The sequence below is a fragment of the Pseudonaja textilis genome, chromosome 1 (genome assembly GCF_049901715.1).
Source record: "Pseudonaja textilis isolate UNSWEBS1 chromosome 1, rPseTex1.2, whole genome shotgun sequence".
Taxonomy (NCBI): domain Eukaryota; kingdom Metazoa; phylum Chordata; class Lepidosauria; order Squamata; family Elapidae; genus Pseudonaja; species Pseudonaja textilis.
In genome coordinates, this window is record NC_141990.1 from 159,823,758 (window position 1) to 159,837,639 (window position 13,882).

Here is a 13,882-nt window from a genome sequence, read left to right on the forward strand (position 1 = left end):
GGTATTTAGACTGAATTTGGCAAATCCTTTCCAAGGATAAGCAGTTGTTGTTTGATGGTATTAAAGATATTGTTATAGAATGTCAGGTGTTCTAAGTAATACCTTTCATAATTGAATGATAATAATTTTGTCAATGCCAGTGATGTTCAAGTGATTCTCCAGTTGATTATTATATAAAATTATATGGCTGATCACCAGACAGAATTTTACACCGGATTGGCAACCAAACTTATAATATTATATAATTTCATATAATTATATTATTTTATATATGTTATGTCAGATATGTCACTCATCATCTAGAAAGCTACATTTGATGGGTCCTAGACAGCAGGCCTTTTCTGCTGTTGCGCCAGTATTAAAGAATCTTCTCACCCCAGATATAAGGCTGGCATCATTACTCCTGAGCTTCTGAAGATCCCACAAGACCTGAATACTCTCTTCAGTTCTGCCCTTTCCCAATTTTAAGAAAACAACAATGCTATGACATCAGTTAGATTGCAAATACTGGTTCCATATTTTAAGCTCCATTGTTGAATGGGGACATTGAAACAGAACAGAATAGAATAAGACTTGGAAGGGTCCTTGTAGGTCTTCTAGTCTAAACCCTGTTCAAGCAGGAGACCCTATACCATTCCAGAAAAGTGGCTGTCATCTCATCTTAAAAGCTTCTAGTGATGGAGCATCCACAACTTCTGAAGACAAGCTGGTTAATTATTCTCACTGTCAAGAAATTTCTCCTTAGTTCTAGGTTGCTCCTCTCCTGGGTTTCTAACCATTGTTTCTTGTCTTGCCTTCTGGTGCTTTGGCAAATAAGTTGACCCTCTCTTCTTTGTGGCAGCCCCTGAAATATTGGAACATTGCTATCATGTCAACCCTTATCCCTCTTTTCACTACACTAACCATACTCACTTCCTGCAAATGTTCATGTTTTAGTCTCCAGCCCCCTAATAATCTTTGTTGCTATTTTCTGCACTCTTTCAGCATCTTTTTTATAATATGGTGACCAAAACTGGATGCAGTATTCTATGTGTGGTCTTACTAAGGCTTCATAAAATGGTACTAATATTTCATGAGATCTTGATTCTATCCCTCTGTTAATATAACCTAGCATTGGCTTTTTTGGCTGATGTTCCATACTGCTGGCTTATATTTAACAATAGCAATAGCACTTAGACTTATATACCACTTCATAGTGCTTTACAGCCCTTTCTAAGTGTTTTACATAGTTTGTATATTTCCCCCAACAATCTGGGTCCTCATTTTACCGACCTTGGAAGGATGGAAGGCTGAGTCAACCTGCTGGCAATTACCAGAGTTAGCTTGCAATACTGCATTTTAACCACTGTGCCACCACAGCTCTTTTAAGTAATTGTCCATTAGGACTCCAAAATCCCTCTCACAATTACTGCCATTGAGGCAAATTTCACCTAATGTGTAACTGTACTTTTGGTTTTTCTTGCCTGAGTGAAAACGTTACTTTTCTTTATATTTATTTTCATTTTTTTAGATAGGGCCCAGTGCTCAAGATCATCTCGATCTTGAGCCTATCTTTTGGGGTGTTGACTATTCCTGCTAGTTTAGTGTCATCTGTAAACTTGATGAGTCCCCCTTCTATTCCCTCATCTAAATTGTTTATGAAGATATTAAAGAGTACTGGGCTTAAAACAGAACTTTCCAGGTACCCTACTGCTTACTTCCCTCCATATAGATATCTTCCCAGTTATTGATGTCAGGCTGTAGTTTTTTCTTTTGTAAAGATGGGAGCCACATCAGCTCTTTTCCAATCTTTTGGTAGTTCCCCAGTGCTCCAAGGACTTTGAAAGATATGGTTCAATAATGGTTCCGAGATCACATCTGCCAGTTTCTCCAAAACTCTGGGATGTAATCCATCAGGTCCTACCAGTGACCCAGTAGGCTTGAGACTCAGGATGTGGCTCCTTTATTATTGACATCCAACCATGCATTATTTTCTTTACCTGTTTTAGGTCTGCTTCTATAATTCTTAATTCTGGTTAATAATTATATAATAGTTTTAACTAACAATTATCTTATTCATTTACTGTTTTTTACTAGTTTGTTTTTCACCTTCCAGATGAATTTCTGTGAGATGGGCAGCCACATAAATTTGATTAATAACATAAATAAATATATATTATATAATATATTACATAATAATATATAATAATTATATTCTGGAGCACCACTAAGGAGCACCAACACAATCAGCATTGTCAAAATCATTTCATTGTTATTATTTCATCAAGGAATAACACAATGCAGTGAACAAACAAAAAAAAATCACTTATTTTCCTGTCGTTCTTTGGAAATTTGAGTCTCATTGAGGTACCTGTGCCTTTTCCAAGTAACATCATAATGTGCCTGGTGAGGTAGTTTGCTGATCCACATTTGATATAACCAAATTATTTAGCTATTGTAAAAATGTGTTTAATCTGTTATTCTGCCTAATGTGCCAATAAATTTAGGGTTGAGTTTTTTCATGAAATATCTTTTTCAACATATTATTTTCTCATTACTATTACCTCTTCACACAAAGGCTATAATGATAATCAATATATAGGTATGAATACTTCCATTGTAAAGAATGAGGAAGTCTGTCAGGAAAACATTTTACTTCCCAAGAGTTTATGGCTGAACTAAACAGAATTTCCAATACCTAATTTTGCATTTTCCTTATTTAGGATTTCCCAACTCTAAAAAATCTACAGTCAAATATTCTGTTTCTAAAACTCAAAAGACAAGTATTTGATAGAGGGATGTAAACGATGACAAGTACAACAGTAATAATAACACTGTAATCTATGACCTCATAAAAAAGAACCTGCTGTGAGATTTCTTAGTGCAAGATGCTTAGATTGGCTTCATATACTTCCTTTGTAGTCCAACTTGTAGGGCTAGACTTTGTACCCATATTGCCCAGTACATAACAATATACCGTCTATTGTTTGGCTGATAAAAATGGTATTAACACGTTTTCACTTATGCTTGTTTTACATACTTCTGATCCTTTTTGTGAAAAAGGGAATCACTGATGTATGTAAGGTAGTAGATTACAGTAAAAAACACAACCACACTCACAAAAACCCTAAACTTCTAATTCTTATTAATTTTTTCCATTGAGGAGCAGACATTTTTCAACTGTTTTAGCTTTTTCTCTTTTGGGGATTTATAAATAAAAAGTTTTCAGATTATAAAACAGCTTTCTTTCTTTTTTTTTGAAAATTTGAAATTAAGAACACTTTATAAGCAACAGTAAATGTGCCAAAAGAAAGCATTTTTCATAAGCAATTTAAAGACATTTGTATTTAATTAGGCTAGAAAGATGAACAATCACACATAAAGGGAGAGTAAGAACAGCAAAGGAAAATGAATGAAAAATTTAGTTGAATTTCAAAATCAAACCAACTGGGTTCCTTAACATAAGGAATACTGTTACTGCAGAGAAGTGATCAGTGCTTGGGATGAGATAGAGGGATTCTCTTTCAATTCATTGGTCTCCAATTCATTCAATTCATTGGGGTTTTGTTTTTTTCTTCATTTCTCTTTTGTTTTAATACTTATATTTTATCAGTTGCTGTGTTTGAAGACACTGATACCAATTAAACAGGGAAAAAATCAGCCATATAATATAGAAAAGTGTGTTGCTTTGCAATTAAGCAAAGTAATTCTCTATTTCTATTCCAACACATCCCATCTTTTGGGTTATATAAGATAGGGCTATTTTTTAAATAAATAAAGTCTAGATAAAAGAAGCAAGAATCTTTCACACAGGTTATGACACATGGACAAAGATTTGCAATCTTATTTTTCTGTTACTGTATCTTTTATTAGCAGGATTATTCATTTATGGGATCTTTACATTCTAGCACTAAAGCATAGGCACTGGCTAGTTGTAGAGTGTGTGAAGGTCTCATTTGCTCAGCCAAATGTTTCTTTTTTCAACCTGACATAATTTGCTACCTGAAGGAAAACTACCTATCAGTTGGCTGACTCCGGTGTTTGAGCCAATAATAAATCAATTCTGATGACTGCCAAAATGTCTCAGTAGGTCAGTTGTTGTGCAAAAACCTAGCTATGGCATTTCTCTATTAGATGGGTGAAACTAATTCCAAAGATTGTTGGCCTAGATTAAAAAGTAACAATTGTCCTTCCTGCAAGATATATCTTGCTGACAGCTGAATTGGATTTGGCTCATGCTGTGGGGTTTTTTTTTGTTTTTTTTTTCAGCTTGTTGGATTCTGACCTTAAGATTAGATTCCAATAAATACCAATGTATGAAAATATCATATGAATTTCTTGTATTTAAATGGTAGCAGCTCTACTTGAGGGACTTATGCTTCATTTATTATAATAGTTCCTTCTGTCTTACTCTCCCTTTTGAGAAGCAAAAGCTGGACCCAAAGCTCTTTCACCAGATTAAAAGTAAAGGCTGCCCTGAACAAATATTTCCAATTACAGTTGGCTGGGTCATTATTGCATTTTTGTTTTTAAATATTGAACTTTAATTATTTATTTTTAATTTATAATTATAACCAAGGGACTACAAAAGTATTAATTTTTTTTAGGTAAGCTAGGAATGCTCAATTAGTGAGGAAAAGAACATGATTTAGATTGAGAACAAATGACGGTGGTGATGTTGTCAAGTGATTTACTATTTAACAATCTGACTCACCCAAGTCTCCGTCAGTTGCAAAGGAAAACATATAGGTACAATTTTGGTGAGATGGATCTCTTCTTCCATATTGCTACCAAATCCAACCCGCCCCACAGCATCATGAAAGCAGCATTTCAGAGAAGAAACTCCCAACGTGATGTGTTCCTTAGCTTAATGCAGCCATAGGCTCTGTTGTATGTTAGCTGTGTGTGGACGTATTTCAGATTGTATGTCTCTTAGTGATTCAACCACATTATTCACTTTGTTTTAAAATATTACATTTCCTGTTTTCAAGCACTAATCTTATTTGGCCACTGGAACCATCAGAACATTTTATTTCATTAAATGAGAATGTACAATTACTTGTTATATGGAAAACCATTTTTTTACCAAGATTCATCCAGATAAATGTTATTATTTAAATTAGCTAACAATCAAGACAGGGTGATGCAAGCATTTCAAATAGATGTCAGCTTTGAAATTCAGCTGCCACATTATTTTTTAGAGAGTTAGAGGAATTGAAAAGTTCAAGGTTATTCTGTATTAAGTATTTCCAGTTGCAGTTAATTGGTTCTTGTGATTTATGAAGTGTAGAAGTGGGAGGAGAGAAGGTGGATTCTGTGTAACGCTTGAAAAAACTTTCACTTGGGAAATTGCTTTTGACATGCCAGATCTGTTTCTAATAAATCAATTGGAGAGATAACATCGGAGTGATTGATATCATGATACTTTCTGGATGCCTTACAATAGACCCTGGTGCACTTGAGATCTTTTTCTGAAGTTAACACAAAAGTTAAGCAGTAAAAAAAAAAAAAAAGATGTACTATTTGTGGTGACAAATTTGAGGAGAAGAAATGCTAATAACAGGAGACATTAACTACCTGGACATATGTTGGAAAAACATTTAAGGCAAAACTGCAACGTTTCCAAAATTCTTCTATAGTCTTTCTGACTGCTTCATTGTCAAGAAAGTTGAAGAAGAAACAAGAGAATTGATGATCCTAATGAACAGGGAAGAGTGTTGAAGTAGGGAATAGCTGATTGAAGATGTATAATCAAGGAGAACCTTGGAAAGAATGTTGGTATCATCTTGGAGTCCAAGTGTTCCAGAAACAGATTGGAGCATAATGATAAATGCACACTACAAAGTTAATTTCAACAAGCTGAGAGAAACGCTAAGTCTGATTGAATTGACAGAAATCCTTAGGTCAAAGGAAGTACAGGAAGGCTGGCACTGGAAATATAATAACACATCATTCCATTGAGGGGAAAAACAGGCAGCTTAGAAAACTGTTGTGGGTGCATGGGTAATTGAGAAAACAGAAAGTGGGTTGTAATTTCCAAGGAGTATCAGAAAGTAGTTAATATTTGCAGAAAGAAATAAAGTTTAAATTGCAAAAGTAAACTTCAATTCGCAAGGGAAGCTGAAAGCAGTAAAAAGAGCTTTTTTGACTATTCTACCATTTTCTCTGGGCAGTGGACCATCTCAATGTGAAAAAAAAAGAGGCTGACTCAGTGTAATTCTGTTGTGTTAAAATAGAAATATCAGGATGACTACTAACCTGTAATTCCTCAGGTCCTCCTTTTTCCTTTTTGGAAAATACCAGCATTTACCATCCTCCAGTTTTCTAACGATGTGCCTGGAGGACAGGCACATCATTAGAGAACTGGCGAATGGTAAATGTTGATATTTTCCGAAAAGGAAAAAGGAGGACCTGAGAAATTACAGGTTAGTAGTCATCCTGATATTGAAACTGGAAAAATTCTGGAATAGGTTAATAAGCATTTTGTGAGTGTTTAGGAAAGAATGAAGTGCTTGAAAAGCTAGCAGAGGCCTATCAAGAATTATGAGGTTCAAAAAACTGATATATATATTTTTTTACTAACCATTTAGTTGATCATGGGGATATGTTGCATGTAATGTATCTTGACTTCAGCAAACATTCAACCAAGTCTCCCATGAAATTCTAGTAGAGAAGACAGCAAAATGAGGGCTACACTATGTTGCCATTAGTAGATTACAGGTTGAATAATTGTACTGAACAATTCCATATTTGTGGATTGCTATTAAATTGAAAAGTAATGTCAAAGTGGTAAACTGCAGGACTCAATTCTGTTCAATATATTTGAGAACCACTTTGGTCTAATGGTGAAGGCACCAAACTAGAAAGCAGGAGACCATGAGTTAAAGTCCTGCCATATCCATGAAAGCTAGCTCGGTGACCTTGGGCCAGTCCCTATCTCTCTGCTCAACTCACCTCACATGGTAGTTGTGGGGAAAATAGGGAGAGGAAGATGCGTTGGATATATTCTCTGCTTTGAGTAAATTTGTAAAAAAATAAAAGTGGGATACAAATACATTAATAAATATTAATAAATATTTATAAATGACATGGATGACAAGTTGCAAAATGATACAAATATAGAAGGGATACCTTAGGGTTAGGGTCACAAGATCTTTGACAGGCAGGAAGACTGAGGAGAAACCAGTAAAATGAATTTCAACAAGGAAAATTAAAATTGAAGGCACAAGTATAGGATAGAGGGACTATATTGGACAGCAGTATGGCAAAAAGAAACTGATAATTGTTAATACAGTCCTTGACTGCATCAGCAGAAGTAGCATCAAAATCAAGAGAAATCATTGTTCATTCTCTGATAGTTAAACAGCATCTAAATTCCTGCATCCAGTTCAGGTCACTGCATTTCAGAAAAGAAATGGGCAAACAACAGAGAGAACAGAGGTGATTGAAGACCTGGAAGTAAGGAACAATTGGAGGCACTGGTACATTGAGCTGGCAGAAGAGAAAACTGCTGGAAGACATATCTTGAACTATTTAAAGGGTTGTCATTTTGTGGGGAAGAGAGTGCAGATTCTGAAATAACAGATTTAAATGGCAAGATTGGACAGCGGGAAGAATTTTCTAATGTTCAACAATGAAAGCGACTGATGGGCTTACTTTACTGGAGGTCTTTGAACAAAAGCTGCATAACCATTTGGTAGATTCTTGAATTGGAGGTTTGGACTTCGGCAAATGATTTTCAAGATCTCTTCCAAATCTTACGTTCTCTGATTCCATGATGTGCTTCATGAGCACTGAGAACTAAATAAATTAATACTGAATATAAAAATAAACAAGCTTATGAAACTTCAGGACAGGATAAATGGGAATTATTTTCCTCCTATTTGCCAGCATCTCATTAAAATACTGTGTAAAGGCCATAATGTAATAGATAAACATGTAGCATGATTTGGTGGATATTTTGCCCCAATTCTTTTCTTAGAAAATGTTAACAAGTCAACCATTTGCTAGGTATTGTGACCTCTGAATGTTATTTTATATAGAATCAGCTCACATATATCTATTGTTCCAGATCTTAAGTTGATAACATTTATTATCTTGTGATTTACGTGAAGACTGAGGAGAGTCTGCCTTGTGTGATCTAGAACTCTATTTCCTTTTGTTGTACCAGATGGCCTTCATACTGCTTATTCATTGCTACCCCCAGTGTTTTGCAAATAAAGAGCTTTGAGTCCACTTGTCCTGGTGTAATGCGAATGGGATGACACCATGCAAGTGAAAAGGCAACAAAACCTGAGTGCACTAACAGGCAGCGGCTGGTGCTGCAGTAAAAGGCTGAGGTTGGCAGTGGAGGCTGCAAGTGGGTCGGCTCTTACCTGACCACCTGCAAAAATGACAGGGGTGGAGGCAGGCTTTGGGCGATAGGGGATGGTGGCACCTTTCGGTGGGGACTAGGAAAAGGGACAAGGAGAGGGAGAGAGAACATTAGACCACGTTTCCTAAAACAACAGCAAAAAGAGTGTTAGAGGGCAACCAAACATGTACAAATCAAACCATACTGAATATGAACTGATAAAGTTAACTCTGCAAGGTTTTGTTACCAGACCAGAAACTAAAGACAGAATCATTTAGTGGACCATTGATCGTGGCCAGGGATTCACTTGCCTTGGGACTGCTGGGCACAAGTTATAGGCTCTCCTTTCCATCGATGATCTGCTTAAGACAGCAGCAGAGGGATTGTGGGTTTGCAAGGTTTCCAGCCCTCTGAAGACCACTTCCAAGAGCTTTCTCTGAGCCTTTAGACAAAATTATGTCTTCTATTTTTTCTGCTTGCCACGAAGCTGCCCCTTTTCATTTTAGTATTTTTGGACAATCACAAGCTACATTTTAAAAACTATTGCAAATAGTTTAGTAATGTAGCTCACTCACCCACTTCGTTTTTTCCAAAGAGCCACCAATCTGCTATGAACTGTTTAGCCAAAAGGCATGAATATGGCTTCCTGAGAATTTCAAAAATTATTACCCAATTCTAATTTTTAAATAAAGGGAGAAGAAAATTACTAAATATATGATTGGAAAGTAACTAAAGTAAGTGTATTTAATGACATTTAACTAAAAATAAAATCAAATTAAGTTTTAATGCTGGCTTTATTTACTATTTTGGGGGGGCACTGCTGCCCTTAGCTACTACCCAGAAGCCAAATATGGCCCAAGAAAGAAGTGCACATCCCTGTGCTAAAGTTACTTATTGTTGGATTAACATTTGCTCCTCCACCTGGCAGTCAAATCTAATTGTGTGAACCTTATTTTTATTCTCATGTACTGCCTATCAATCTGAATAATTTTTACTTTCTTTCAAAACTTGCATAAGCAATGGTTATAGTTTAATTTTTCAATTCCTCCCTAATATTCAGAATCAATGTGGCTTCTGATGCTGCAATAAAGGAAGCACTGCAAGTCACAATATTTGGATATTCTAAGAAGACATGTCTAGGGCTGTAGCAGGAACAGAAAATAATACCAAGTGTAGCAACCGTTAATTTCACCAGTGAAGTTCAAGACAGTGAAATTCATGAAGGAAAATGTAAATCAGAATTCTGGAAATAATGAATCTTGGCCTGGAGCCAATGGAGCATAATGAAGTCATACATAGAAAGGTTATTTAAGTACATGAAAAAATTAACATGCTGGAGCTAGGTCTAGGTACTATCTTAGCTGAAATATTCAATGAAATGTTACCTTGAAAATCTACAATAAAAAAAGATAAAGCACTTGCTTTTTTGGATACATTCAGAAAGCCCCTTTTTTATTTCAGTGAGGTTTAAGCACCCTGCTCTTATTGTAGCCAGAATTGCTCATTAACTTCAGTGACCAGGAATCTGCTCTTGCACGGATTTCTTCAACATTTTTTCATAACCATGAATCCACCTCCAACCCCCACCTAATCCAATATTATCAACGCCCATTCTTGTTTCTAGATTTTCATTCGCTATCATATACTTTCTAGTAGCAATTCCAAAGCACATCACCTAACAGGTATTCATCTTTTGTTTTATTTTTGGATAAAAGTGCTCTAAAATCAAGAGATTTTTCATTTGAAAGCACAGGATGGAGACGAATAGAAACTATGTGCTGGTCTTATACTAGAAATATCCTTGACAATTGAAGAATACAAATAACACCAGAAAGTTAATGAATTAGAAAAATAGAAGTGATATTAGGTCGCTCCTTTCATTCCTGTTTCTTTGGATTTCTGAAGAATGTAATAGTTTCATATTAAATATGCAAAACTGCATCTTTTATAATTAAAGTATAGTTAATGACAATAAAAACCAAATGGGCTAGTAGGTATTGTAAGCCTCTATACTCTGTCACCCTAAACTATTATTTTACCCAAAATCTTCATAGAGTTACTTTCTCATGTAGCCACCCAAAGCTGTTTTGAACCCCAGATTGGTTGAATGCTTGAGTAGGCAAGGACTAATAACAATCCATTTTCAGTTATTTACTTATGTTCCTGTATACTTTACCCCTATTGTTACAGATTGTACCTCCAGCATCACCACACAGATCTGTTTGACACACTGGATAATTGCATCGGGAGTCCCTGAAATGGTCACTGCCCTTTCTGTAGAGTTGGGCAGCATATCCCCTGCCACCTGAACCTGAGCACCTGTGGACTGAAGAAAGGAAACAGCTTATTTTTTCGGCACAGGCACTTAAACATCTGGTATAATCACTTTTTGCTCTCTTTTCATACATATAAATGTGTGTGTGTGTGTGTGTGTAAAGCCATAAGAACCAACTTTCTCTGGGAAATAAGCAAAACTAAAACAAATGGTAAATAAAGAATGGACAAACAGTGATGTTGCAAATAGGTCAGAGTAGGAACAGCACATGAGTAAAAGAAAAAATAAAACCCAGTGAAAAGTTTGGCATTAAAAAGATATGAATATAGGCCTCAAGTGAGCCTCTTTCAAGATGGCATTCAACAAGCCCACCATCCCTCATTGTTTCAGTGACCTAGGCATGGAGGCAGCTCAATGAAAGCCTTGGGTAATGAATTGAGACGGACGGATACTATTCTACTTCAGTACCCTGGCCCAATGCTCTTTGGTTGGCTTTAGAGATGAAACCATCCAGGCAGGGGTGGGATGCAATTATTTTTACTACTGGCTCAGTGGAAGTGGCTAGGTGGTGTGGCCATGTGACTAGGTGGGTGTGGCTTCTCTTTTTTTGTGCAGCACCCCACCCCCACCCCCATTTTTTTGCATCCTGGGCCTCAGGGAAGCCTCCTTTTGTCCAGGTTTTAATTGTATATTATCTGGGATGAGTCGCCATATTGAATAGGCGGCAATACAAATCTAATAAATAAATAAATAAGAAATAATTAAAAATCATTCTGCTAACATGGGCTAGCCATACCATTAGGCAGAGTGAGGCAACTGCCTCATGCAGCCATTTTAGACAACTGGCCATCACTGCTCCTGCTCTCTGGAATAGCATCCCCCCGAGAGACAAATAGCACCCCTCTCTTGTGGTTATGGAAGTGTGTTCTGGCTGTGTTCCCAGGCCTGGGGTTAATGTGTTTGTGTTTTCTTGTTATTATTATGGCTGGTTTTAATCCAGACCTTCCACTTTGTTTTATATTTGTCATTGTTTTAACTATCCATTTAGATTCACCCAAATTTTACTAGAATGGATGGCCATAACAAATTTAGATAAATAAATAAATAAAAATTACTAGTATTTTATACTAGTGTAGAGCCTCAGTGGCACAGTGGTTAGAGTGCTGTACTGCAGGCCACTTCTGCTGACTATCGGCTGCCTGAAATTTGGCAGTTCAAATCCCACCAGGCTTCCATCCTTCTGAGGTGGGTAAAATGAGGACCCAGAGTGTTGCGGGCAATATGCTGACTCTGTAAACCTCTTAGAGAGGGCTGTAAAGCACTATAAAGAGGTATATAAGTCTAAGTGCTATTGTTATTGTATTTTTGCTGGTTGCACAACAGTGTTATATAAAACAGAATGGAGCAGGTAGAGGGAAATTGTTCCTAGAGAATGTCCAACTAAATTATTTACTTCTTTTAACGTATAAGTAATATATTTATAATTGGACTTTAGCCATTAATATTAACACCATTTCAACATAGTAGAGATGAAAATAAAGAGATTGTGGCCAAATGAAATTTTCTTTAAGTGGAAACTCTTGCCTGAGAACATGAAGGTTCTCAATATGATTCCTGCTTCACTTTATGACAATTGACTTCATGAAGATTAATGAATTAGAGAGGTTTAAAGACAGCCCTTTCTTTTATTTCTCATAGAAAATGACTTTCTCTGCACATAGGAAAATCAGAGACTTACCTCCCTGATTTCTTTAATCTTGGAGCCTCCTTTGCCTATTAATGATCCACACTGGCTTGCTGGTACAACCAACCTTAATGTAACTGGTGGCTTACTTGTAGCTGTGCTGTTACTCATTGAGTTGATTATATCCTTTAGGAAGGAAGGAAGGAAAGGAGAGAAGAAGTTTGAATTTTACTTTATTAAACAAGCCAAGCATCTTTATCACATTGCAGAACTGTGAATGAGCAAATGGGAAAATAGAATTGGTTTTATTTTGCCTAAGTTGTTAAAACCAGCAGATCTGTCAAATTTAGGAAATTTGTATCTTATATTTTACATAGTTCCTCATCTTTACCACTACTATTAGGGGTGGGATTCTACTGGTTCGGCCGAACCCCTTTCTCCAATGATTAGCTGTCTCTGAACCAGTTCGCTGCGACGAGCATGTGGGATCACAAAGTGCGCTATCACCGAACTGGTTGCTATACTGGTGGAATCCCACTCCTGACTATTACACATTTAGGACAATATCAAAGGAACAGGATATGAACAAACACATTTTCTGTTAATGTTCCTAATTCATTAAAGAGAGTGATGGCTCAGCAGTTAAAGACACTGACTTTGTCAGCTGGAAAGCTGACAGCCTGGGTTGAAGAGCCCCAGCTCCTGCCCACCTACCCATTCGAAAATATGCAAATGCAAGTAGACAAATAGGTACCATTTTGATGGGAAGGTAACAGAATTCCATGTGCTCTGGCCTATAGTCATGCTGGCCACATGACCACAGAAATGTCTTTGGACAACACTGGCTCCCATGGCTAAGAAAAGGAGATGAGTATTACCCCTTAGAGTTGGACACGAATGGACAGGGGGGAACCTTTACCTTTATCCTAAAGTTATTTTGCATTGCTAAATCTCCTGGAAAAAAAAAGGCTGAATAATTCAGTGAATAAATGTTTTTCAGTCTGATATACCCATATCACAAAACTTTCTCTGGTAGGGGTATTTATAAGAACCCATGCTTAATTCCAAACAGATCCCAAATGAAACCATAATGAAGTGAAAGGCCTGGTGGATATGTACCAATTGTCATTATTCCCGTAACATTTTTAAAAAAAGCATTTTGAGGAGTTTTTACCAAGAAAGTGTCAGTAGAAAATAAACATTTCAATAGATGTTTATTACCTCTTCAAATTTATAAGCAATCATTGCAAACGCTTTGAAGATGGCATCAGTAGGGCCTGTAATGGTCACAATCCTTTCTGGACAGTTTCCTTCTGAGATATTGATTCGTGCTCCACTCTATAATTGAGAAACCACATCTTGTCATACATATAGGGGACGTTGAAAATATAGTGTACTCAGACTTCAGTAAGATATTTGATAAAGTAGACATAGATGTTTTGGAAAAATGTGGGCTAGATGGTCCCATTATTAAATGGATTCATAGTTAAATGAAAATCCATAGCCAAAGGGCTATGGTTAGGTTAATGGGTCTTTGTCCAGATAGAGGGTGGTATGTAATGGGGCACCTCAGGTTCTGTCCTGGGCCTGT

At 36.5% G+C, this 13,882-nt stretch overlaps 1 protein-coding gene across 50 annotated transcripts in view; it reads right to left on the reverse strand.

Annotated features, from left to right (window-relative positions):
* Nucleotides 1-13,882, reverse strand: part of PCBP3 (poly(rC) binding protein 3) — a 60,162-nt gene that overhangs the window by 25,030 nt on the left and 21,250 nt on the right. For 30 of the 50 annotated variants that reach the window (XM_087919503.1, XM_087919502.1, XM_087919504.1 and 27 more), the window contains 5 exons: nt 13,513-13,629; nt 12,346-12,477; nt 10,509-10,658; nt 8,355-8,429; nt 7,636-7,779 (listed from right to left, as the gene is read on the reverse strand). In XM_087919503.1, coding sequence (XP_087775629.1) covers nt 7,636-7,779; nt 8,355-8,429; nt 10,509-10,658; nt 12,346-12,477; nt 13,513-13,629 — 618 coding nt within the window. Of the gene's footprint in view, nt 1-7,635; nt 7,780-8,285; nt 8,430-10,508; nt 10,659-12,345; nt 12,478-13,512; nt 13,630-13,882 lie in introns of all 50 variants that reach the window. The other 20 variants (XM_087919527.1, XM_026707692.2, XM_026707688.2 and 17 more) reach the window with 5 other exon arrangements.